Below are 25,013 nucleotides of genomic sequence, written 5' to 3'. Positions count from 1 at the left end.
CAACTCTTATTTTTGGAATTTTTAATTTTTGCCAACCTTATAGGTAGAAATATGCCCCATGATTTTAATTTGCATTTCTTTGATAATAAATGAAGTTAAGCCTTTTTCCCATATGCTTATGCTTGTGTCTCATTAGTACCTGTTTAAGTCTTTTTCTCCTATTCATCTAAGATTTTTAGACATACTTTTTTAGGAATATTTTATGTATACTAGTTAATAATTCTTAATCAGTTGTATCTGTAGCATAAGTCTTACAAGGTAGTAGCTTGTAGTTTTCAATTTTTTTACGGAGTATTTGGCCATCAGACTTCCTTAAAATTAAAGAAGTTGAGTTTGCCAATGGTTTCTTTTAAGTTTGCACTTTTTAGGCCGGGCGCGGTGGCTCAAGCCTGTAATCCCAGCACTTTGGGAGGCTGAGGTGGGTGGATCACGAGGTCAAGAGATCGAGACCAACCTGTTCAACATGGTGAAACCCCGTTTCTACTAAAAAAAAATACAAAAAATTAGCTGGGCATGGTGGCGCGTGCCTATAATCCTAGCTACTCAGGAGGCTGAGGCAGGAGAATTGCCTGAACCCAGGAGGCGGAGGTTGCCATGAGCCGAGATTGCGCCATTGCACTCCAGCCTGGATAACAAGAGCGAAAACTCCGTCTCAAAAAAAAAGTTTGCACTTTTTAAATGCTCCATCACCTCAAAAAAGATCCAATACCCCTATGGAGATAGTCCTTTTATTTTCTTGTTATGTAAAGTCCTACTAACATTTCATTCTATAGCTATTTCAAAAACCTGTGTGAATTAGTTGAGGGGGATTAGTAGGAAATTTGGTGCTCCCCACATTCTGAAAGTGGGGCTTGAGTGTTTTATTACTGGTTACTGTGATCACATTTGTATTTTTCAGCTTATGCTGTTCAGGAAAGAAAGATTTGCAAATGCAGAGCCCTTCAGAAGTTACCTTGAGTATTTTATTGTAGAGGAAATATATGCCCTAATGGTGCCAATAGAGGTCAAACAACTTCTATAAAGAAAATTATTAAAATATGTGAGTAAAATGTAGTGGCAATCCCTAAGACAGAGAGATTTCAAGAGAACAGAACATGAACAGGGAAAATAGTGATACATTTACTGGCTTCAGTAACTGTTAAAAGTTAATAGGAAACTAGAGCAAATGGTATGTGGTAACCTGGCACTGAAGTTAGCTCTGTTACTCTTCAAAAGGCATACTGGAGGTTTTGGCCTCCTGGGCAACTTGTGGTGGAGGTCTGTCATTTTCCTTTTACTGCTGGAAAAGAAGGCTCAAGAGGGAAAGTCCAGGTAATTTGTGTTTTAATCAGAACTACTTCTTTTGGACTGATTGGAAATAAGTTAAAATCTTTTAGCTCTTGAATTAACTAAATCAGTTTATTTACTTCAGTGTTTGGAATTTTAGCAGTTCATGAGGACAAATAGTCCTTTTGCTCATTTCATAATCTCAGTTGTGGAGTTGCCAGGAGTGCTCAGTTATGTGTGTCTTTTCATTTTGGTTTGCTTAGAAAGGATGACACTAGGGACTTGCTATTATTATAATATAGAGCTGGAATTTATATTTCTGAGGAAAATGAAAGGCTATCAGAAATCATTTGTTAAGATGTCTTTATTCTGTCTTCCCCATCCCCTTCAATATTTCTCCCTCTTTTAAATATTCTGGGAAACTGGATTGTGGTCCTATTTACATTTTGTTTGAAGGGTAATTTTCTTTTAATATAAGACTAATGCCATGTTAGAATTACATTCTGTGAAAATATTTCTTGAAGCTTCGAATATATGTCCTACGTATTTATGCAATTCAGGAATGCTTTCTGGTAGTGAAATGTAATGTTAAAAAAAATACCAAAAAAGTAAGTATAAGTTGAGTTAATGACTTTCTAATTGACTTCTGTTTGGGCACACTGGTTGGTGCGTGTAATGTTTGAATAGAAATAAATTTAATGGATAATATTGTTAGGGGTGACGAATATCTGAGTTACCGACGGCAAATCTGTATGGGTCTACAGCAGTCTCATTTCTTGCCTCCTCAGAAGAAATAATTCAACTGATTCAACTGAGGGGCATAAAAGAGTAAAAGAGACTGAGGCAAGCTTCAGAGTAGGAGCAAAAGTTTATTAAAAAGCTTTAGATCAGGAAAGAAAGGAAAATACGTTTGGGAGAGACCCAAGCAGGCATCGTGGGGGTCAAGTGCCCCATTTAACCTGGAACCTAGGATTTTATATGCTGGCCTTCTTCTGGCATCTTGCACTCCTTTCCCTTCATCCTTCCCTTGAGGGGAGCCACCCACATGCTTGGCGCCCTGCCTGTGCTCCGGATGTGAGCATGCGCAGTATGCTTACTGGAGTTTTACACATGCTCATCTGAGGCTTGCTTTTGAATTCTGTGGAATGCCACTGGAAGGTCATACTCTGTCATTTTGCCTCTTAATGCACATGCTCGAGCTCATTTGCCCAATTCTTGAAAGCTGCTGACTACCAATTTCAGGTGCTTTTATCTATTGAGAAACTGCCTCTCCTTGGTGCTGGCTGTGACCGATAGTTATTTTAGAGAAGCAGAGTGACAATCACTCGATAGTTACTTGACATTCTGGTGGGTGGGGGGAACTCTCTCCTGCCCCACTCATGCATAACTAGCTATCTACTATAACAATATGTGAAAAGAATACTATATCTTAAGCTTCTTTAGAGTAGGATCTCTATCTTATCTCTCAGTAATTATGACATGTAAACCCTTGATAAATTCTTTTTTAAGTGCTAATCAATTTGACTAAGAGTTGGAGATGTGGATTCCATTTCTCACTCTGTCATTATTTCTGTCTGACCTTAAGTACTCAATTACTCGATTACAAGAAAACAAGTGAAATACGGCACTTGGAAGCTATAGTATCACTTATTTTTAAGCTTCTCAGGAAACAGATGCAACATTTACACATCACTGAATTATTCTCAGCACTTCTCCCTCTGTAGGCTCATTCTCATCAGCATGTGTTTATGCCTGTGTCTGTCTCATCTCTTTTTCATATATATATATATACACACACACATATATACATACATATATGTTCAGTGTGCAAATATATGCAACACAAACATATATATATATGTATTTTACTTTCAATCTGTCTTTTTTTTTTGACAATGTGTTTCTGAAAAAGAAACACTTGCTTTTTCAACTAGTTTGACAATCTGTCTCTTTCTTATTATGTATTTATTTTAAGGATAGGATTTCAGATCTGTCACCCAGGCTGGAGTCCAGTGGCATGATCACAAATCACTGCACCTCAACCCATTGAGCTCAAGCAATTCTTCTGCTTCAGCCTGTCAAGCAGCTGGGACTACAAGTATGCCCCACCACACCCTGCTAATTTTTACATTTTTTTGTAGAGATGGAGTCTCCCTATGTTGCCCAGGCTGGTCTCAAACTCCTGGGATCAAGTGATCCTCAGACCCCATCCCCCCAAAGTGCTAGGATTACAGGCATGAATCACCACACCTGGCCTGTGTCTTCTAATTTGAGTGTTTGATCTGTTTATATTTAACATAATTATTGATAGAGTTGGGTTTAAAACTCTCATGTTGGTATTGGTTTTTTCCATTTATCCCATTTGTTATTTGCTCCTTTATTGCTCCTTTCCTGTTGTGGCCAATGAAATTTCCCAAAGATGTATATACAAATACACATCCAAATACACACAGCCAGGTGTGGTGGCTCATGCCAGTAATCCCAGCACTTTCGGAGGCCAAGGCGGGTGGATTACCTGAGGTCAGGAGTTGGAGACCAGCTTGGCTAATATAGCGAAACCCCTTCTCTACTAAAAATACAGAAATTAGCTGGGTGTGGTGGTGGGCGCCTGTAATCCCAGCTACTCATGAGGCTGAGGCAGGAGAATCGGTTGAACCCAGGAGGTGGAGGTTGCAGTGAGCCGAGATTGGGCCATTTTACTCGAGGCTGAGCAAGAGCAAAACTCCGTCAAGGGAAAAAAAGTGACATTCATTACTGACCACAGGTCAGGAACCTTTAAAGGGCTGTGTAGAGAAGGTACTTACTAGGCCAGTCTTTCTTTCTTTCTTTCTTTCTTTTTTGAGGCGGAGTTTCGCTCTTGTTACCCAGGCTGGAGTGCAATGGCGCGATCTCGGCTCACCGCAACCTTGGCCTCCTGGGTTCAGGCAATTCTCCTGCCTCAGCCTCCTGAGTAGCTGGGATTACAGGCACGTGCCACCATTTCCAGCTAATTTTTTGTATCTTTAGTAGAGACGGGGTTTCACCATGTTGACCAGGATGGTCTCGATCTCTTGACCTCGTGATCCACCCGCCTCGGCCTCCCAAAGTGCTGGGATTACAGGCTTGAGCCACCGCACCCGGCCCTCTAGGCCACTCTTTCTAAGGTTTTTTTTTTTTTTTTTTTAAATCAGCTCTATAAAGTCAACCTCAATTTCTCAAAGAAGTATGATCATACTTGAAAATATACCATTTCAGTCAGAGCTTTGGCAAAATAACCAGTGGCTCCAATGTGTCCTGTTAGAAAATATATTGAATTTATGTAATTAATGATATTTCCTTAAAATGAGAATACAAATCGTTTCCAAATTTTAGAGAATTCTGGTAGAAAGGTAAATTTTTCTCACAAAAGTATATTCAATTGTTATAAACTATAGCTCATAAGAAGAAAGGTATATTAGTCGAGGTTCTCTAGAGAGACAGAACAGGATATATGTATATATGAAAGGGAGTTTATTAAGGAGAACTGACTTACATTATCACAAGGTCAAGTTCCACGATAGGTCATCTGCAAATTGAGGAGCAAGGAAGCCAATAGTGGATCAGTTCAAGTTCCAAAACCTCAAAAGTAGGGAATCCAACAGTGCAGCCTTCAGTCTGTGGCTAAAGGCCCAAGAGCACCTGGCACACCACTGGTGTAAGTCCCAGAGTCCAAAAGCTGAAGAACTTGGAGTCTGATGTTCGAGGACAGGAAGCATCCGGCATAGGAGAAAGATGAAGACCAGAAGACTCAGCAAGTCAGCTCTTCCCACCTCCTGCCTACTTTACTCTAGCCCTGCTGGCAGCTGATTGGATGGTGCTCACCCATACTGACAGCGGGTCTCTCTCTCCCAGTTCACGACTGAAATGTTAATCTTTGGCAATACCCTCACGAACACACCCAGGAGCAGCACTTTGCATCCTTCAATGTAATCGAGTTGACACTGAATATTAACTATCACACAAGGTTTCTTTTGCTGAGCAGAAGCTCTTTAATTAGATTCCATTTGTCAATTTTGGCTTCTGCTGCAATTGCTTTAGGTGTTTTTGTCTTGACTTTTCTTTAATCAGACAGAGTAGCAGCCTTCCAAACAGGGTGTTATCAGTTAACCTTGGCACTGCCATCCACAAACCAAGCAGCTCTTTGTAAGGCAAGTGAGAGCTATTTACTGGGCACCGTAGAATCCAGCAGTTCCTCACACAGTTCCAGAGTCATTTCTAGGGGAAAAGAGGCTTCCTGCACGTGAGTGTCCCTCCTTGCGCTTCCCAGTTAGTATGATCCTATATAAACCACTTCTATTTTATTATGGAACTCTTTGGGATACTGCTGTTTGCATTAGAATGTTTCTCTGACATCACCCCAGACAGCATGAAGATTTTAGCTTTCAAAACTGGGTTTTTATGGCCGAGTATGGTAACACACCTGCAATCTCAACACTTTGGGAGGCCGAGGTGGGCAGATCACTTGAGCCCAGGAGTTTGAGACCAGCCTGACCAACATGGCAAAACCCCATCTCTACCAAAAATACAAAAATTAGTCGGGCGTGGTGGCATGTGCCTATAATCCCAGCTACTCAGGAGGCTGAGGCAGGAGGATCACTTGAACTTAGGAGGCAGAGGTTGCAGTGAGCCGAGATTGCACCACTGGACTCCAGCCTAGTTGACAGTGAGTCCCTGTCTAAAAAAAAAAAAAAAAAAAAAAAGTGTTCTTTAGTCATAGTTCTTCAGTTAATATCCCGTAGCAACATAGCAAGGCAGTAAATGCCCTTCAAGTGGAAATTCTCTAGTCCAGGGTCCTTCCTGGCAGTTGCTGTTGGGAGGCATTCACAGGTTTTTGCCATAAGCCCCAGTAAACCTACGAAAGGCTATCAAATAGAGAATTTGTCCCTGACAGAATTCTAACTTCTACTTTACCCTCTCTGGACTCAAAAATCTTGCTGGTTCCCATTTAGTATGTCCAATTAATATTGCTCAAAGGGGGGATTTATATGCCTTCCATTTATTCTCTAGTTACATATAATTTCTTTTTCCATAAAACATTTAGGTAAAGGAGACACAACTTACTTACATAAACTCTATTTAAACATTTCAACCTTTTTTTTTTTTTAATTCTGGGATACATGTGCTGAACGTGCAGGTTTGTTACATGGGTATACAAGTGCCATGGTGGTTTGCTGCACCCATCAACCTGTCATCTATGTTAGGTATTACTCCTAATCCCTCTCCTTGCCCCTCATTGTTCAATTCTAACTTATGAGTGAGAACATGTGGTGTTGCTTTTCTGTTCCTGTGTTAGTTTGCTGAGGATGATGGTCCAGCTTCATCCATGTCAATGCAAAAGACATGGACTCATTCTAATTTATGGCTGCACAGAATTCCACGGTGTATATGTGCCATATTTTCCTTATCCAGTTTATCATTGATGGGCCTTTGTGTTGGTTCCAAGTCTTTGCTATTGTAAATAGTGCTGCAATAAATATCTGTGTGCATGTGTCTTTATAGTAGAATGATTTATAATCCTTTGGTTATATACTCAGTAATGGGATTGCTGGATCAGATGGCATTTCTGGTTCTAGATCCTTGAGGAATCATCACACTGTCTTTCATAATGGTTGAACTAATGTACATTCCCACTAACAGTGTAAAAGCATTCCCATTTCTCCACATCCTCTCCAGCATCTGTTGTTTCCTGACTTTTTAATGATTGCCATTCTAACTGGCGTGAGATGGTATCACACTGTGGTTTTGATTTGCATTTCTCTAATGACCAGTGATGATGAGCTTTTTTTCATGTTTGTTGGCCACATAAAAATGTCTTTTTTGAGAAGTGTCTGTTCATATCCTTCACTCGCTTTTTGATAGGGTTGTTTTTTCTCTTGTAAATTTGTTTAAGTTTCTTGTAGATTCTGGATATTAGCCCTTTGTCAGATAGATAAACTGCAAAAATTTTCTCCCATTCTGTAGGCTGCCTGTTCGCTCTGATGACACTTTCTTTTGCTGAACAGAAGCTCTTTACTTTAACTAGATTCCATTTGTCAGTTTTGGCTTCTGCTGCAATTGCTTTGGGTGTTTTTGTCATGAAGTCTTTGCCCATACCTATTTCCTGAATGGTATTGCCTAGGTTTTCTTCTAGGGTTTTTATGGTTTTGAAATTCATCTTGCATTAATTTTTGTATAAGGCATAAGGAAGAGGTCCAGTTTCAGTTTTCTGCATATGGCTAGCCAGTTTTCCCAACACTGTTTATTAAATAGGGCATCCTTTCCCCATTGCTTGTTTTTGCCAGGTTTGTCAAAGATCAGATGGTTGTAGATGTATTGTGTTATTTCTGAGGCCTCTGTTCTGTTCCATTGGTCTATATATCTGTTTTGGTACCAGTACCATGCTGTTTTGGTTATTGTAGCTTTGTAGTATACTTGGAAGTCAGATAGCATGAGGTGTCCAGATTTGTTCTTTTTGCTTAGGATTATCTTGGCTATATGGGCTCTTTTTTGGTTCCATATGAAATTTAAAGTAGTTTCTCTAGTTCTGTGAAGAAAGTCAGTGGTAACTTAATGAGAATAGCATTCAATCCGTAAATTACTTTGGGCAGTATAGCCATTTGTACAATATTGATTCTTCCTATCCATGAGCATGGAATGTTTTTCTATTTGTTTGTGTCTTCTCATATTTACTCGAGCAGTGGTTTGGAGTTCTCCTTGAAGAGGTCCTTCATGTCCCTTATAAGTTGTATTCCTAGGTATTTTATTCATAGCAATTGTGATTGGGAGTTCTCTTATGATTTGGCTCTCTGCTTGTCTAATATTGGTGTATAGGAATGTGTGTGATTTTTGCACACTGATTCTGTATCCTGAGACTTTGCCGAAGTTGCTTACCAGCTTAAGGAATTTTTGGGCTGAGACACTGGGGTTTTCTAAATATAGAATCATGTCATCTGCAAACAGAGACAGTTTGACTTCCTCTCTTCCTACTTGAATACCCTTTATTTCTTTCTCTTGCCTGATTGCCCTGGCCAGAACTTCTAATACTATGTCAAATAGGAGTGGTGAGAGAGGGCATCCTTCTCTAGTGCTGGTTTTCAAAGGGAATGCTTCCAGCTTGTTGCCATTCAGTATGATATTGGTGTGGGTTTGTCATAAATAGTTCTTATTTTGAGATATGTGAGACATGTTCCATCAATACCTAGTTTATTGAGAGTTTTTAGAATGAAGAGGTGTTACAAACATTTCAGCTTTTATAATCCTATCAATCCTCACATTTTATGCTTTAGTCTCTGGAACTTCTGTTCTCCACCCGCAGACCATTTAACCCTCTATTGTGAAAAAAGCTTCAGGTTCCCAGCAAGGGGATGAGCCAAAGGACACAGGCCTTTTTTTAAATCAAACTTTATCTGATTAGCCTGTCTCCACATTGCCCCAGGAAATTATTAATCAGCTTTCTAATTGTAATTTTTGCCTTCTGATTTTTGAAACTTCCCCAATCTGGTGTAAATACAGAAAACTGGTGTGGGGCTCTTTAATGTTGGGGAATCAGCAGGGACTCCCTTTGGTCCACCCAACATTTGATAATGTTGTATTAAGACTCAAAAGGTAAATAAAAATGTTTATTATCTCTCATTAATACTATCTGAAAATCTTCAAAAGAGAAAACTAAATTTTACTTTGTATTAGTGTATTATCAATAGTAAAGCTTTTTTCTGAGATGGAGTCTTGCTCTGTAGCCAGGCTGGAGTGCAGTGGTGCGATCTTGGCTCACTGCAACCTCCGCCTCCCAGGTTCAAGTGATTTTACTGCCTCAGCCTCCCCAGTAGCTAGGACTATAGGTGTGTGCCACCATGTCCAGCTAATTTTTGTGTTTTTAGTAGAGACGGGGTTTCACCATGTTGGTCAGGATGGTCTTGATCTTTTGACCTCATGATCTGCCTGCTCTGCCTCCCAAAGTGCTAGGATTACAGGCATGAGCCACTGCACCTGGCTGTAAAGCTAATTTTAATAAAATCTTGTGAATGAGTTCATTGACTCTCACTCAGCTTTTGATCACAGAAGAATTCCATCAACATTTTATACCCTCTTAAAAATTGTTTTCTATTTTTCTTTCTCCAACTTTTAGATCTATTTAGTTGTATCTATATCAGTTCTTCCATTCATTTTGAAACAATCTTTAAATAACTACTAAACCAAGCCAGCATGCCTACATGCTCCCTAGGTACAGCTAGTCTGTGTGCATGAGTGGGAGGTGGCAGGCCTCCAACTCTGGCCTTCTCTGCTGACTGTTCTTGTGAGATGTCTCTAGCCATGAACTATTTTGGTACCTAGTTGGTGGGAGGCACAGTGACCTCGTCACCACCCAAAGCCCTGAACAATGAAACTCTCAACAAAACTGATGTCTTTGGATGATATCATCAAACTAAACTAAAGGAAGGGAAAAAGCAGAATTTTCTAACTGGAGCCTGGAAATTTAGGATGAGAGTACGATGGAGAATCCAACAGAATTCTGGCTTTGGTAAGGCTAGTCTGAGCCACAGAGGAAGAGTAATGCCTGGAAAGAGACAGCTTTATGGAGTTATCACTAGGCTTGCATCTAGGAAAGTAACTGGAATTCACAAGGGAATTAGTCCTATGAATCATTTATCTCTAAGTGACAGGAATATAGAACGATATTGTCTGTTGTTAAAAAGGAAGGCAAAACTTCTGAGAGAAATATGAGGTGCAGAAGAAACCAGTTGCGGTTCTCAAGGGACCTAACCAGCTAAACAGAAAAAAATAACATTCGAGCCAATCTTGCCAAGAGTGAAAATAAATTAAATCATCAGGAAGACATGTGTCAGGGAACTTCTCTTTTTAGAAGATGCCTAAAGTTTCAGGCCCAGTCGAACACAGGTGCAACTGCTGGATGATATAGCAGGAAAGAGAAATCATCAATGGCAGAGTTTTATTGCAGGACTTCTTTTTAGTTCAGTTAAAGCTGTAGTCCTTGTCTCATGGCCACAAAAGTTTAGGCTCACAGACAACTTGTGGAGTAAGAAAAATGGAATTTATTGGGCAAGAAGGAGAAAGGGGGAAAGCGACCTTCTGCAAAGTCGGAAGTGCTGCTACTGCGCTTCTTGCCTTGCCATTTGAATCCCAGGTTCCACACAGGAAGAGGAGAAGCCAGGCTCCTCCCTATTGCAAATGGCAGGAACTTCTGTGGCTCCTCCCCAGTGTGCATTCCTCCCAGTGGCATGCAGTTGGAGTTTTTCCAGGGACGACTTCTTACCTGGATGTCTCACTTTCACCACAAATGGAGGAATTTTAACTGTATCTATGGACAATCCTGGAGCAGTGCAATGCCCAGTAACACAGAAATCAGGATTAATTCATACTGCATACTGCTGTATCTTTATTTTTAACAAAATGGAAGCAATCTAACATAAAGAAAGTTTTTTTTTTTTTTTTTTTTGAGATGGAGTTTCACTCTTGTTACCCAGGCTGGAGTGCAATGGTGCGATCTCGGCTCACTGCAACCTCTGCCTCCTGGGTTCAGGCAATTCTCCTGCCTCAGCCTCCTGAGTAGCTGGGACTGCAGGCATGTGCCACCATGCCCAGCTAATTTTTTGTATTTTTAGTAGAGACGGGGTTTCACCATGTTGACCAGGATGGTCTCGATCTCTTGACCTTGTGATCCACCCGCCTCGGCCTCCCAAAGTGCTAGGATCACAGGCTTGAGCCACCGCGCCCGGCAAGAAAGTTTTTATTGTGGTCCCCTACAATTGACATAAGTAGTGCTGGAAAACAGATAGAGATGACTTTGAAAAGTTTAGAATCCTGAAGGAATCAAGAGCTGCTCTGACAAACAACAATGGAGGAAGCTGCTTTATAACTGTATAAGTCTGTTCTCACACTGCTAATAAGACATACCCAAGACTAGGTAATTTATAAAGGAAAGAGGTTTAATGGACTCACAGTTTCACATGACTAGAGAAATCTCACAATCATGGTGGAAGACAAAGGAGAAGCAAAGTCATGTCGTACATAGCGGCAGGCAAGAGAGCTTGTGCAGGGGAACTCCCATATAAAAGCAACAGACCCTGTGAGACTTATTCACTACCACAAGAACAGTATGGAGAGGAACCACCCCATGGTTCAATGATTTCCACCTGGCCCTGGCCTTAGCATGTGGTGATTATTACAATTCAAGGTGAGATTTGGATGGGGACACAGCCAAACCATATCAGTAACTGTGGGATAGATCCCCTATCAAAGGGACTTTTGAGTGACTTTGAAAAGTTGAATTGCTTGAAGAATTCATCATAGAAATTCAAGAAACTTTGCTTCAAAATATTCACAAGTCTAACTCATTTTTATTTTTAAAGTTTTTTTTTTTTTTTTTTTTAATAAAACAGGTATAATATAATGCCCTGAGCAAGTAACGGAACATACTTGACTGTTCTTAAAGATTTTATTGTTGGCTCAGATAGAACAATTATCTATTTGACTTCTTTGGTTCCTCTTGCAGCAGAAGGAAGACAGAAAGATAGAAATTGATTATTTTTATGATAGTGGTATTTAGGATCTCATTGCCTTTACCCATTTTTTTAGACTTTGTCAGGGCAAATCATGGTCTTCAAAAATTATGAGTAGGTTCCTTTGTTGCTGTCACTTATCCTTTAATAGTTTTGATGCCGTAAATACAGTTGCCTTGTCTTCATTAGAGATATTTTAAAAAATATTGGAATTCTAGTTTGGAACTTTAAGATTTATGGAAATATCTGAAACTTGGTTCATTTTTCAGGTACATTTTAGGCTAATGTCCTAGAAATATGAATTTTTAGTGCTGAACTTTTAAAAAGAACTGTGGCTCTAGGCCTTAGTCTCAGGTTAAAATGTTGCTGCTTAAGGGCTGCAAATGCATATTTACAAAGTTATCTGATAAGGCCTTGGAGGAGAGGGTCCAGTTTAAAAATCTGACAGTTTGTATTTAGTAAATATAAGCATGAGAGGAAGTAGCAAGTTGAAGGACAGGTAACTGGATGAAAAACTTCAAAACTTAGGTCATAGGTATGCTGTTTGGATTTAGTTTAGTCTTGAGTTGTGTCCACAAATAATTCTTCAAACGATATGTAGAAGAATTATAATTATTAAAATGAATTAAGTCCCTTGGACATTTTGATAGTACATTAAATAGCCGTAAAGTCATAAAGTTTATTTGAAAAGTTACTTCTCATTTGAAAAGTTAAAATTTATGAGCTTGAAGCTTGCTAAATTAATTTGTAGCTCCAATACCAAAAATATACTTGTATATGTTGCAAATAACAAATGCAAAATTTATAATAGAATTACATTGTAACCTTGTTGTTTACCTTTCACTGATTTATTGTATGGTTCAGTATTGATGGGGAGAAAAGGGCTCCACCCCTACCCCCAGGTGGAAGGAGTTAGTCTGTTTGCCAAGATAGTGCTGAGTTCTCAGATGTACACTATAAATTATGGTATAATGACAAATGCAGCAAAATGTTCGAGCTATAAGTTACAAGTTTGGTCATTTTGCAGCTTGACATTTTTGTTTGCTATAATGTTAAAAACATCCAAGTAGGTGATGGTTTATCTGGAGTATATTATTAGTGCTGACGTTTCCTATAAAACAAAACATTGTTATTATTCTGCCTGTCTTGCATTGTACACTAAACTTCATTGTTGTCTCTCATGCTTCTTGGGTTGCTTAATGGTTTATGCTAGCCCTGGAAAGCTCTCAGCAACAATTCATGCTTATACCAAATAATTAAATCTGATCCTTAATATCTGATATCTTGCTGGTACTTCTAGTGATAAGGGATTATTGGAAGTTAGTCACATAATTTAAAAATAAATTCTAGTTTCTCCTTAGCTATTTGATATTCATCCCTGTTCCTGCAAAAGATATGATCACATTCTTTTCTATGGCTGTGGGGACATGTAGGCCAAGTACTCACTGCAAAACACTTTTGCAACTATGCACGCTTATATTTGGTCCAGAAATAATGCATTCTAGACTGGTTTAGAATTACTGGTGGCTTATTTTACAGCAAGGAAAAGCAGCTGAGCATGAGTTTGGTGTCTTTAGAACAGTTTGTGAAAATACGCTGTAAGGGTGTTTCCATTTTCATTTTCCTATTCCCTTAAATATTATTGTACAGAGCCACCATTAGTGCCAATTTTTTTTGGAAACCTTAAAAATATCCCCAAATGTTGAAATTAAGTATATCAAATAACAAATTATCTTTGGTATATTAAACTTTTTCCCTTCGTGGTTCTATAATTTAAGTATAAAATGTTGCCTTTAGTACAATTAAAACTCTTGAGTATGTACATGTTGTATATAAACAAAGCAATATGCTCTCTTGGAGGAAAATTTTGTTTCTTGAAATTTTCTTTCTTTCTCTGACCTTTTTTTTTTCATGATTGTAGTCATTCTTGTTCAGTTCTTAAAAGTTTTGTTTTGCTTTGTTTTGTTTTAAGCAGAATGCAACTTAAAATTTCCTTTGCATCAAGGTTTATCCAAAACTTTGATGGAGTGCATCACAAAATGAAAGTTTGCATTTAGGAAGGAGATGCTTTACACTGTACTGTTTGCTGTTTTTTGGAAAAGTTACATTTAGATCTATTCTGAAGCTGTTAACTTTTGATAAATAAAATGTTACTGATTTCCACAATGAAATACCATCTCATACCAGTCAGAGTGGCTATTATTAAAAGTCAAAAAATAACAGATGATGGCAATGTTGTGGACAAAGTGGAACACTTTTACACTGTTGATGTGAATGTCAACTAGTTCAACTGTTGTGGAAAGCAGTATGGTGATTACTCAGAGAGCTAAAAGCAGAACTGTCATTCAACCCGGCAATCCCATTACTGGATATCTATGCAAAGGAATATAAATAAATCATTCTACCATGAAGACCCATGGATGTGAATGTTTATTGCAGTACTATTCACAATGATTTTAACAATTTCAAAGACATGGAGTCTACCTAAATGCTCATTAATGACAGCCAGGATAAAGAAAATGTGGTAAAAATACCATGGAATACTATGCAACCATAAAAAAGAATGAGATCATGTCTTTTGTGGGAACATGGATGAAACTGGAGGCTATAATAGTAAACTAACACAAGAATAGAAAACCAGGTATCACATGTTCTTACTTACAAGTGGAAGCTAAATAATGAGAACTTAAAGAAGAGAGCAAAAGACACTGGGGTCTACTTGAGCGTAAATTGTGGGAGGAGGGAGAGGAGCATAAAAGATAACTATTCTGTACTGGATTTAATACCTGGGTGATGAAATATTCCGTACAACAACAAACCTTCACATGTATCCCTGAACCTAAAATAAAAGTTTAAAAGAAAGAATGAACACATGAGCAAAAAAGAGTTACAGATTTCACATGAAAACAATAAATAAATAAATAAATAACCTCTAAACAAGACAAAGCTATTTCTCCTTTAGCAAAAACTACATCATCATGTCTTTTTAATAAACTTCTTTACCAAAAAGCACCTTATTTTTGTTATATACCCTGTATTTGGAATTGTTTCTCTTATATCTAGTAGTTTTACTTACATATGTTTACTACTATTTTGACCTTTTGTAACCCTAATTTCCAGTGTGAAACCTAAGATTACTTAATTTAACATAACATGTCTTTAAGATTTTAAATGATGGAAAAGAATTTGAAACTATGACACAGGTGTCCTCCTGTATTAGTCAGGATTCTTTTAGAGGAACAGAACTAATAGAATATATATAATATATAAAAATATATTTAAAAGGAGTTTATTAAGTATTAATGTACATGATCACAATGTCCCACAATAAACCGTCTGCAAGATGAGAGGTAAGGAGAACCAGTCTGAGTCCCAGAACTGAAGAACTTGGATTCAGACATTCGAGGGCAGGAAGCATTCAGCACAGGAGAAAGATGTAGCCTGGGAGACTAGGTCTATGTCTCATTTTCATGTTTTTCTGCCTGCTTTATATTCCCTGGAAGTTGATTAGATTATACCCACCAGATTAAGGATGGATCTGCCTTCCCCAGCCCACTTTGACTCAAATAGTAATCTCTTTTGCCATCAAGCACACAGACACACCCAGGATTAATACTTTGTATCCCTCAATCCAATCAAGTTGACACTCAGTATTAATCATTACACCTCCCTAATGTCTTCTTCAGTTACCCTAAATTCCAAGCACCCAAGAATGGCTATGAAGGGCAAGGCGCATTTAGGTCTTGAATTTACTCAGCAAGTGTTGACCTTAAGACAGAGGAGATTGCTGTGAAGCTGATGCCTGACCCTTTTCTGCATAGCAAGGAGGCAGAGCTGGGCTAGGGAGAATTCCACATGGCCTCAGGCCTTACTGCAACCGGTAGATCCTAGAATCTAAAGGCTCTAAGACATAAGGTCACAGACAATTCAAAAACAAAGGGAAAACATTTTGGGATATGGGTCTATGCAAAGATTTTTTGGCTGAGACTGCAAAAAAAAAAAAAAAAAAAAAAAAACCAAAACCAAAAATAGACAAATTAGACTACACTAAAATTTTTAAAAATTCTGCACAATCAAGCACAACAGTGAAGAGACAACTGGTTGAATGAAAGACAAGATTTGCAAACTATTCCTCTGACAAAGGAATAATATCCAGAATATACAAGGAAACTCAAACAACTCAAGATTTATGAAACTAGAGGGTACAAAGTTTCTTTGCATTCTCTATATTTGCTGCAGTCTTATACATTCTATGCATGTAACAAAATATCTCATGTACTTCATAAATAGGTTTAACTATTATATCTGAATAAAAAGGTATCCTGAATACCTTTAGCTCCCACTTATAAGTGAGAACACGTGGTGTTTGGTTTTCTGTTTCTGTATTAGTTCACTTAGGAAAATGGCCTTTAGCTGCATCCATGTTGCTGCAAAGGATATGATTTCATTTTTTCATGGCTGCATAGTATTCTTATTCTATGATCCGTCTATTTTTTAATGTTCTGTTGCACATAAACTCTTGGTTGCAGGGTGTTTTGTTTCCAGGACTTGAGGAAAGAATTAGTGTGAAGTCAAATGTCTCATATCTATAGATGTTCAGTAAATCACCCTGTTTTCAGCCCCACGTCTCACTTTTATCCTCCATTGTACCTGATTTTTTAAAGGTTCTGTATAACAGATTGTTATTTTTCTAGATGTATTGATACTATGCATATTTTGGCTGCTTCAACACTGGTTTTTTACTGTTATAAAATTTGTTGGCTTGTTTACTGTCTTCTAGAAATTCATTAAAAGCTCTCAGGTGTCTTGCACTAGAAGAGTATATCGGGAAGTTTCTACATAACTAGAGGGTTAGAACTGACTCTTAAGTGGTCTGAATGCTGATTCAACTCACCTTTCATCAGTCCTTATCTCTACTTTATTTTATTGCTCCTTCTTTCTTTCTTTTTTGAGGTATGCTGAAGATATTCCTGCGGAATCATCCCAGGTGCCACATTACAAGAATGATTCAGTTGACAGCTACCCCTGTGAGTGCACTTGTTGATGAGCCAGTGCGTATCCGAGCTACAGGTCTGACTCCCTTTCAGGTGGTGAGTTTTAACGCGTCACTGGAAGATGAAAAGAGAAACGTGTTTTATTCTCAAGCCCACTATAGGGCCAATGAATTTGGTGAGGTGGACCTGGAGCATGCTTCTTCACTTGGAGGGGATTATGTGGGAGTCCACCCCATGGGTCTCTTCTGGTCCCTAAAACCTGAAAAACCATTAAAAAGACTGTTGAAAAGAGATGTGATGAATAGCCCCTTTCAGGTCCAATTAAAACTTTATGACTCAGTGTTACTACCGAACAATAAACCTACCAGTGCTCCAAAGGCCAGCCTGACTTTGAAGAGGTGGTATGTGGCACCTGGTGTCACACGAATTCAGGTTCGAGAAGGCCGCCTTCGAGGAACTCTCTTTCTCCCTTCAGGTGAGTAGAATTTCTCTGTTTTATTGTTATTCTTGTTTTTCCACTTTAAATACACTATCCCTCTAGAAATTTAGCTTAAATATGGATAATACACTTGCTTCCTGCCTTACAATCAATGTTAATCTTGGGTCAGAACAAGAATGTGGTAATATTCCACTCCAACTCAAGTTTCATCTCAACAATTCTGAACCTTGTCCCTTGTCTAAGAATGTGACTACATATAGTTTATGGAGTCCCTACATTATGGGATTTACATAGTTTTGGATTTATGCTAAATTTTTCTGCATTGAAGACTGGCTATATGAAGACCCTCATCCTGATGTGACGGAAACCATATCCCAGATCCTTGTGCAGGCTCTGTCAGGTTGAGTTTCAGTTTAGGCACGGGATTATTACCTTGTTGGCGCAACAAGCTTGAGATAAGATGGACTGAAAGACTGCAGCAAGTATAGAGAACGCAAAGAAACTTTGTACCCTCTAGTTTCATAAATATTACATATTTATAGACTATTCCATGAATCAGATAATATAACACGCTTCCTAATGGCTACAAAACTCATTGGAAAACTCAGTTTCCCACAGAAATCTCCAAATACCAATAAATAACTTGTTTACTTGTTTAAACATCTCTTGGTACATTTCTCAGAGTTTATTGTGGGACCAAATAAAGCAAAGTTCATTTCTCAGAAGAAAAGAAGCAATAAAAGCTTTCCTTTCCAAATTCACCATAACCCATGCATTTGTTCAGATAATTTTGAATTTTTAAAATACCCAGTAAACAGCATGTAGACCACTTTATTATGTGTAGGAACAAAGAATTAAACAGCACAAATTGCTGTGCCTCTATTATCCTACCCCAGTTAAAAATCTGTTTATTGGTGCAGGCCTTCCATCTTGGAATCATGTGCTGGCGTAGAGTGTGCTGTTTGTGAACCCTCTTGAATGATGCATGTGCTGGGTCTCTTGCTTCAAGTGTGTTTTCTACAGGGAAAACAAAAGAGAGTTGAGTTGTGTGAGGACGTAAGGAGGTTGAGTCAGATCACAAATATTTCTTGATGGCAACATTCTTCCAAGATAAAAGACTCAGTACTTTCAAGTGTTCCCCATTCTTGTGAATCAGAAGGTCAAAATGTCTTTATTTATTTATGCAAATGATAATTTATAACTCAGATATATTCAACATCACTTTATTTCTTCTTTATTCAATGTAATTAGTTATAGTAATATAAAAAAATTCCCAGTACCCCTTTAAATCAAGCCACTCCTTTCAAACTTGGATTGGTCTATCTTAGTTAAAAACACTTATAAAAGAATAGAATATCCCTAATAAGTACATTGTGAATTTCTTTCAGTGTGTGGGTTCTGCTTTGTTTTGGAAAAAAGTGACCTATGTGGAGTGAGTGTAGAGTGATACTCTGGCCGTCCCTACTTTTTACCATGTGTCAGCCTGCAGAAAATGATCATGGTGTTATTGAATAAAAGGGCTCATCATTTACACATGCTTAGGTGTAAGATTTCATCACTGTACAGTCAAATGAATGTAACAGAGCAGTGTTAAGTCAGGATTTTAGCGAATACAACCATTTCAAAAATTTTTTTGAAGCGTATATTTCTTTGAGAACCAAGTTAAACCTGTGGAACCTCTCATAAGTAAAATTCACCTCTCTCTATATATATATACACCATATTTAGCATAGATTGTAATTTCAGGATCTTCATGGATTTCCTAAAGCCTATTTGTAAATTTCTTTATAGGTTAAGAAGCCTTGGCCTTGGTTGGGCGTGGTGGCCCATGCCTATAATTCCAGCACTTTGGGAGGCCGAGGGGGGCGGATCACGAGATCAGGAGTTCAAGATGAGCCTGACCAACATGGTGAAACCCTGTCTCTACCAAAACTACAAAAAAAAATTGGTTGGGTGTGGTGGTGTACACCTGCAGTCCCAGATTCTCAGAAGGCTGAGCCAGGAGAATTGCTTGAATGCGGGGGCAGAGGCTGCAGTGAGCTGGGTCTGTGCCCTCGTACTCCAGCCTGGGCGACAGAGTGATACTCCATCTCAAAAACAACAAACAACAATAAAAGAAGCCTGGCCTAATTTCTATGCCTTTCTTTACAACAAGGATATAGAAACTCCTGTGAATTCCCATCTCCTTGGCTGCAGACAATAAATATGTCAGTGAATGCAGTTCCCAAACATTTAGGTTTTATGTTCCATTATATATTCAATGGGCCTTAATTCTGCATCAGATAGAAGGCTAAAAGTGTTGGAACTGTACTTGAAAATTTAAATGTTAATTTCAAAATTACATTTGAAATGTAATTTTGCATTTCTGCTTTGTGTTCTCATGTTTTTATTATCTTTTTCACACCTTCTCTTCATGTACAATTCTGTTTTGTTTTGTTATTTTTCAGGAGAGGGTCAGTTCCCAGGGGTAATTGATTTGTTTGGTGGTTTGGGTGGGCTGGTGGAAATTCGGGCCAGTCTGCTAGCCAGTCGTGGCTTTGCCTCCTTGGCCTTGGCTTACCATAACTATGAAGACCTGCCCTCCAATCCAGAAGTAACAGATTTGGAATATTTCGAGGAGGCTGCCAACTTTCTCCTGAGACATCCTAAGGTAATTTTTACTTTTCAGTAGGTTTGAATCCCTGAGTTTTTTAAAAATTTATTTTTAATTTTTTTATTTTAAGAGACAAGGTCTTGCTCTGTCATGCAGGCTGGAGTGCAGTGGCATGATCTGGCACTTGGCCAGAAGCCAGTGCCTTTGATACCACAATGGGCACAGGCTAACTTCCTATGCATTTTATCTTTCTGAGCAAAAGACACTGGCTAAGAAATAAATCATGTGAATTATAAATAACATGGGCACGAATAGAATTTCAATTTCACTGAGAGAGAATCATACTTGAAAGTTAAGAGAAGTCATAGGATATTATGGTTATTTTTTTAAAAGGGACTGGCTGGGTGTGATGTCTCAAGCCTGTAATTCTAGCACTCTGGGAGGCCAAGATGAGAGGATCAATAGAGGCCAACAGTTCAAGACCAGCCTGGGCAACATAGTCAAACTCTGTCTCTATAAATACTAAAACAATAGCTGGGTGTGGTAGCAGATGCCTGTAGTCCCAGCTGGAGAGGCTGAGGCAGGAGAATTGCTTGAACCTGGGAGGCGGAGGTTGCAGTGAGCTGAGATTGCACCAGTGCACTCCAGCCTGGGCAACAGAGAGAGACTCAGTCTCAAAAAATTAAAATTAAAACTAAAAAATTAAAATTAAAATAAAAAAATACAGAATTTCAGAACCTGAAAGGATCTTTTAATTGATTTAAGCCACCCCTCTTAAATATACAGGGTAGGAAATAGAGAGTACATATAACTCATTCCATTTGTTTAGTTTTTTTCTCTCTTACCCTAAGAATATCTCACATTTCCATTGGTTTGGCATGAATTGTACATTGATTCATGTATTTCTAAGTAGTAGAGAAAATATCCCAAACATTGGTTTATAAAATGCCTTTAAAATGTAGGAGATCAATTAAAATAAATACAGGAAGTCAACAAAGGTTTTAGAAAAGTGATGCTTCTCTCTGAGACTCTGTCCTCGCCGGTAGCCAATGCTCGAGGAGAATCAGAGCTTTATTTTGTGGCACAAGAAACAATTTGCTTTAAGTCCTTTTCCTTTGAATTTCCAACCAAATTGCTAAATGGGAGCAATGCACTCAATACTCAAAAATAACTCATGAACACATGGGTTTCTTTTCAGTTTTACTGGTCTTAGCTTAGTTCAGGACATCAAAATTTCCTGCTTATGCCAGTGAAATAAGCTACGGCTTTTCTGCGTCCACTTGTGCAAGTCAGAGTTGAAAGACGGGCCTTCCTAGAGCACAGCTATTTTGCTCACTTGGCTTAAGAGTATCCCTATTTATTACAGGATACAGGCCAGGCTTCCTAGCATGTTAGACAAAACTTCCTGTGGTCTGACTTCTGCATACTTATTCAGTCTTACCTTATGCCCATCTTAAAATTTGTCCTAATTCTCCTCCTTAGTTACGAAAAGAACTGAAGATGCTTAATACATCTTTCAAAGCTATGCACCATGAAGTTGGTGTTTTCTGTTCCAAACTTCTTATGTTATTTCCCACCTTATGCTCTAAAATCAAGTAATGAAGAACTGCTCGTGGTTCCTCTAAATGTCTTGCTCTTCATTGCCTCTCAGTTTTTGCATGTGTTTCACCCATGGTGAATATATTAGGAACGTTTTGGCTACACTTCCCAGAAAAGTGGCCGATGGTGGCTTAAACAATGTTAACATAAAGCCTCTTATTCTCTTATATAACAGGTTTGGTGATAGGTGGTGCAAACTTTGATTTAGAAACTCAGTGTAGATTTTGATCAAGGAGATTAGATTGACATTTCTGCAATTTTCTAGCCTTACCCTGAAGATCACAAAATGACTTTGGCAGTTTCAGGAATTCAGTCAACAGGCCAGCATCTTAGTCTGAAAAGAATGACCATAAACATAGGCTTTCTCTTCATGATTCTGTGTCATTTTGCACAGGGCAAAAACAAAGTCTTTAGGTAGACTATGTTGACCTTAGAAGAGGGGCTGAGAAAGGGAAATAGATTAGAATCCATCAGAATTTATCCCTTGGGGCTGGATATATTGCTACACTGCACAAAATCAAGGTCATATTTGCCTTGAAATTGTAGAGAATGGCTCTTGTGTAGGCAACTAACAGTGTCTTCTATACTCAGCATAGAATACCATTCCTTCTTGTTGGGTTTCTTGTTCTTTATATTTTTTGAGACAAGGTCTCATTCTGTTGCCCAGGCTGGGGTGCAGTGGCACAATCATGGCTCACTGAAGCCTTGAACTCCTGGGCTCAAGTGATCCTTCCACCTCAACCTCCTGAGTAGCTGGGCCTACAGGCACACACTGCCACATCCAGCTAATTTTTAAAATTTTGTAGAAATGGGGTCTCACTATGTTGCCCAGGCTTGGCTTTCATTTTTGATATGAAGACTCATTTTGCAGCCCGTTTCCTCTGAGAGTCTTTCTTTGATCCTGCCATTATTTCCTGCTAATCTGGGTTGGCAGTCTGGCCTATATGCATTCTTATATCGCAGAATCGATGATACTTTAATCACTGTTGTGTTTTTTTCCTCCTTTCTCTCCATCTGGCAGTGAGTTCCTTAATGACAAGAGATTGTTCCTTTCTTCTCTGTGATCACCAGTGCTTGCTGTAGGATGGAGGATCAAAGGATGCTTATTTGATGACTGACAATGAGGGAGGAAGCTGAGCCAAGCCTCCTTTATGACATTTTTCTCCAAAATAAGAAAACTTTTGGAAAACCCAAAGCAAATCTAGAATCCTTTGTTGAAGTTTCCATGCTCTACCCTACTGATCTCACTTTCCTTCCTGGTCTCTTCCTACAAGGCGCCCTTTCCTCTAAAGGGAGCTCAGGATTGGTGCAAGAACGTTTACCAGTCACTGTACCCTGACCACATTATTCACAATAGTCACATGCCATTTCTCATTCTCCCTACTACATCTGCATTTCTTTGGGGCATTTTAAACTCAGAACCAAACACAATACTGAATCCATAATATACAGTCGGTAAAGCTTGACATGTTTTTGGAGTACTTCTTTTGAACACATATTATATATTGTAGAATTCTATAGCTAGGGTTGTGGGTGGGATTAATACTTGCTTTTGAAGTTCTTTGTTTTTTTTTTGAGATTGAGGAGTGTTCTTAGAAGGATAGAATAATTTCTCATTTCTGTTATTTATTTTCAGGTCTTCAGCTCAGGCATAGGGGTAGTCTCTGTATGTAAAGGAGCAGCAATTGGACTGTCTATGGCGATTCATCTAAAACAAGTCACAGCTGCGGTACTTATTAATGGGACCAGCTTTAGTTTTGACGTTCCACAGGTATATCGTGGTCAGATCTATCCGCCCCTTCCCTATTCTCCACAATTAATATCCACCAATGCCTTGGGGTTAGTAGAGTTCCATCAGATTTTTAAGGAAACTCAGGTTGGGGCCAGTCAATATTTTTTTCCCATTGAAGAGGCCCAGGGGCATCTCCTCTTCATTGTGGGAGAAGATGATAAGAATCTCAACAGCAAAGCACACGCTGAACAAGCCATAGGACAGCTGAAGAGACACAGGAAGAACAACTGGACCCTGCTATCTTACCCTGGGGCAGGCCACCTGATAGAGCCTCCCTATTCCCCTCTGTGCTGTGCCTCAATCATGCATGATTTGAAGATGTACTGGGGAGGAGAGGTGATCCCACATGCAGCTGCACAGGAACATTCTTGGAAAGAGATCCAGAAGTTTCTCAGGAAGCACCTCATTCCAGATGTGACCAGTCAACTCTAAGACTAGATATTCCTAGAAAATAAAGAAGCAAATCTCTACCAGAACCTTCTCTCAATTTTCATGGAGGAATGTCCTCCCCCCAACACAGACATTTTTAAATTAATTTTAATGATTAAAAAGAGCACAGGGTAAAAACCCGATATTTCACTTATACTGCATAACAAGCTAACCAAATTGGACATGGTGGATAAATCATAAGTAATTTTACTTATTATTTACATGACTTTTCTTACCATCAGGTCTTCTAAATGGGACTGAGGTATAGTACACTGGCAAAAATAAGAAGAAGCAAACAAGAATAGCACCAAAGTAACAGATACCAGAACCAAATACCATGTCAGAAAACACGATATAGTAACAATTTATCAGTTTAGAGCAGCATGAGAAAGTTACTATTAATTATTTTAGTGATATTTTTCAACTTCACCACAGTAAATTTGCAACATCATTTTTCATTTGAGGGGTAGTAAAATTCAGGTCAAAAAGGAAATTAGGAATGGAGTACCTCAGTTAGTTCATTCCAGTAAATTACCTCTTCAGTTCTTTTTTTTTTTTTAAGAGGGAGTTTTGTTCTTGTTGTTACTAAGGCTGGAATGCAATGGCGCGATCTCAGCTCACTGCAGCCTCCGGCTCCTGGGTTCAAGCAATTCTCCTGCCTCAGCCTCCCGAGTAGCTGTGACTACAGGTGCACGCTACCATGCCCAACTAATTTTTGTATTTTTAGTAGAGACGGGGTTTCACCTTGTTGACCAGGATGGTCTCGATCTTTTGACCTCATGATCCACCTGCCTCAGCCTCCCAAAGTGCTGGGATTATAGGAGTGAGCCACCGCACCTGGCCCTCTTCATTTCTTAAAAACATGCCCATTAGCACATAACTGAGACATAATAACTAAGACTAGAAGAGACTTAGTTTAAGTCATGAAGCAAATTCTAATGGAAAGTACAAGAAGATGGAACCAATGAGTTTGAAAATGCCCCTTACTGAAAATCTGTACTAAAAATAAAATTAATAAAAGTGAAAATAGAAACACGACTCTGTTAGTACATACTAGCCTGAGTAGTTTGATGAACGGACTGATTGGGCTAACTGTCACTGTACTTCCATCAGTCATGTTAGAGCAGCACACAAATGTGAGCTCTATGTGGGCAGGTACTATATTTTCATAAGACCCAAGTAGTTACTGTACATCCTATAAATAAACAACATTTGAGTTTGATATCTGACTGAATATATGAGGACTCCATATAGTTCAACCACATGATTGGTTGGTTGCTGTACAGTCTTGTGTAAATATTAAATTTTTTTTTTTGCTATAAGGCTTTGGTCATACAGTTCTCATAACAACATAACTACCATCTAGCATGTACCACGTTCTGTAAGC

General features: G+C 38.7%; 1 protein-coding gene and 1 pseudogene across 2 annotated transcripts in view; both read left to right on the top strand.

The window, feature by feature from the left end:
- Positions 1-24,659, top strand: part of BAAT (bile acid-CoA:amino acid N-acyltransferase) — a 29,386-nt gene extending 4,727 nt beyond the window's left edge. Inside the window, exons 3-6 of one of the 2 annotated variants that reach the window (XM_003940096.3) lie at positions 1,216-1,311; positions 16,734-17,249; positions 19,661-19,863; positions 23,042-24,659. In XM_003940096.3, coding sequence (XP_003940145.1) covers positions 16,736-17,249; positions 19,661-19,863; positions 23,042-23,629 — 1,305 coding nt within the window. In that variant the 5' untranslated portion in view covers positions 1,216-1,311; positions 16,734-16,735 and the 3' untranslated portion in view covers positions 23,630-24,659. The remainder of the gene's footprint in view (positions 1-1,215; positions 1,312-16,733; positions 17,250-19,660; positions 19,864-23,041) is intronic. The other variant, XM_010350826.3, reaches the window with a different exon arrangement.
- LOC101046067 (UAP56-interacting factor-like) lies at positions 1,318-15,817 on the top strand (annotated as a pseudogene).
- Positions 24,660-25,013: the final 354 nt, after the last annotated feature.

The sequence above is a fragment of the Saimiri boliviensis genome, chromosome 2, assembly GCF_048565385.1.
Source record: "Saimiri boliviensis isolate mSaiBol1 chromosome 2, mSaiBol1.pri, whole genome shotgun sequence".
In the NCBI taxonomy this organism is placed as follows: domain Eukaryota; kingdom Metazoa; phylum Chordata; class Mammalia; order Primates; family Cebidae; genus Saimiri; species Saimiri boliviensis.
The sequence above is the reverse complement of the archived record's forward strand: the minus strand, read 5'-3'. Positions and strand labels throughout refer to the sequence as shown.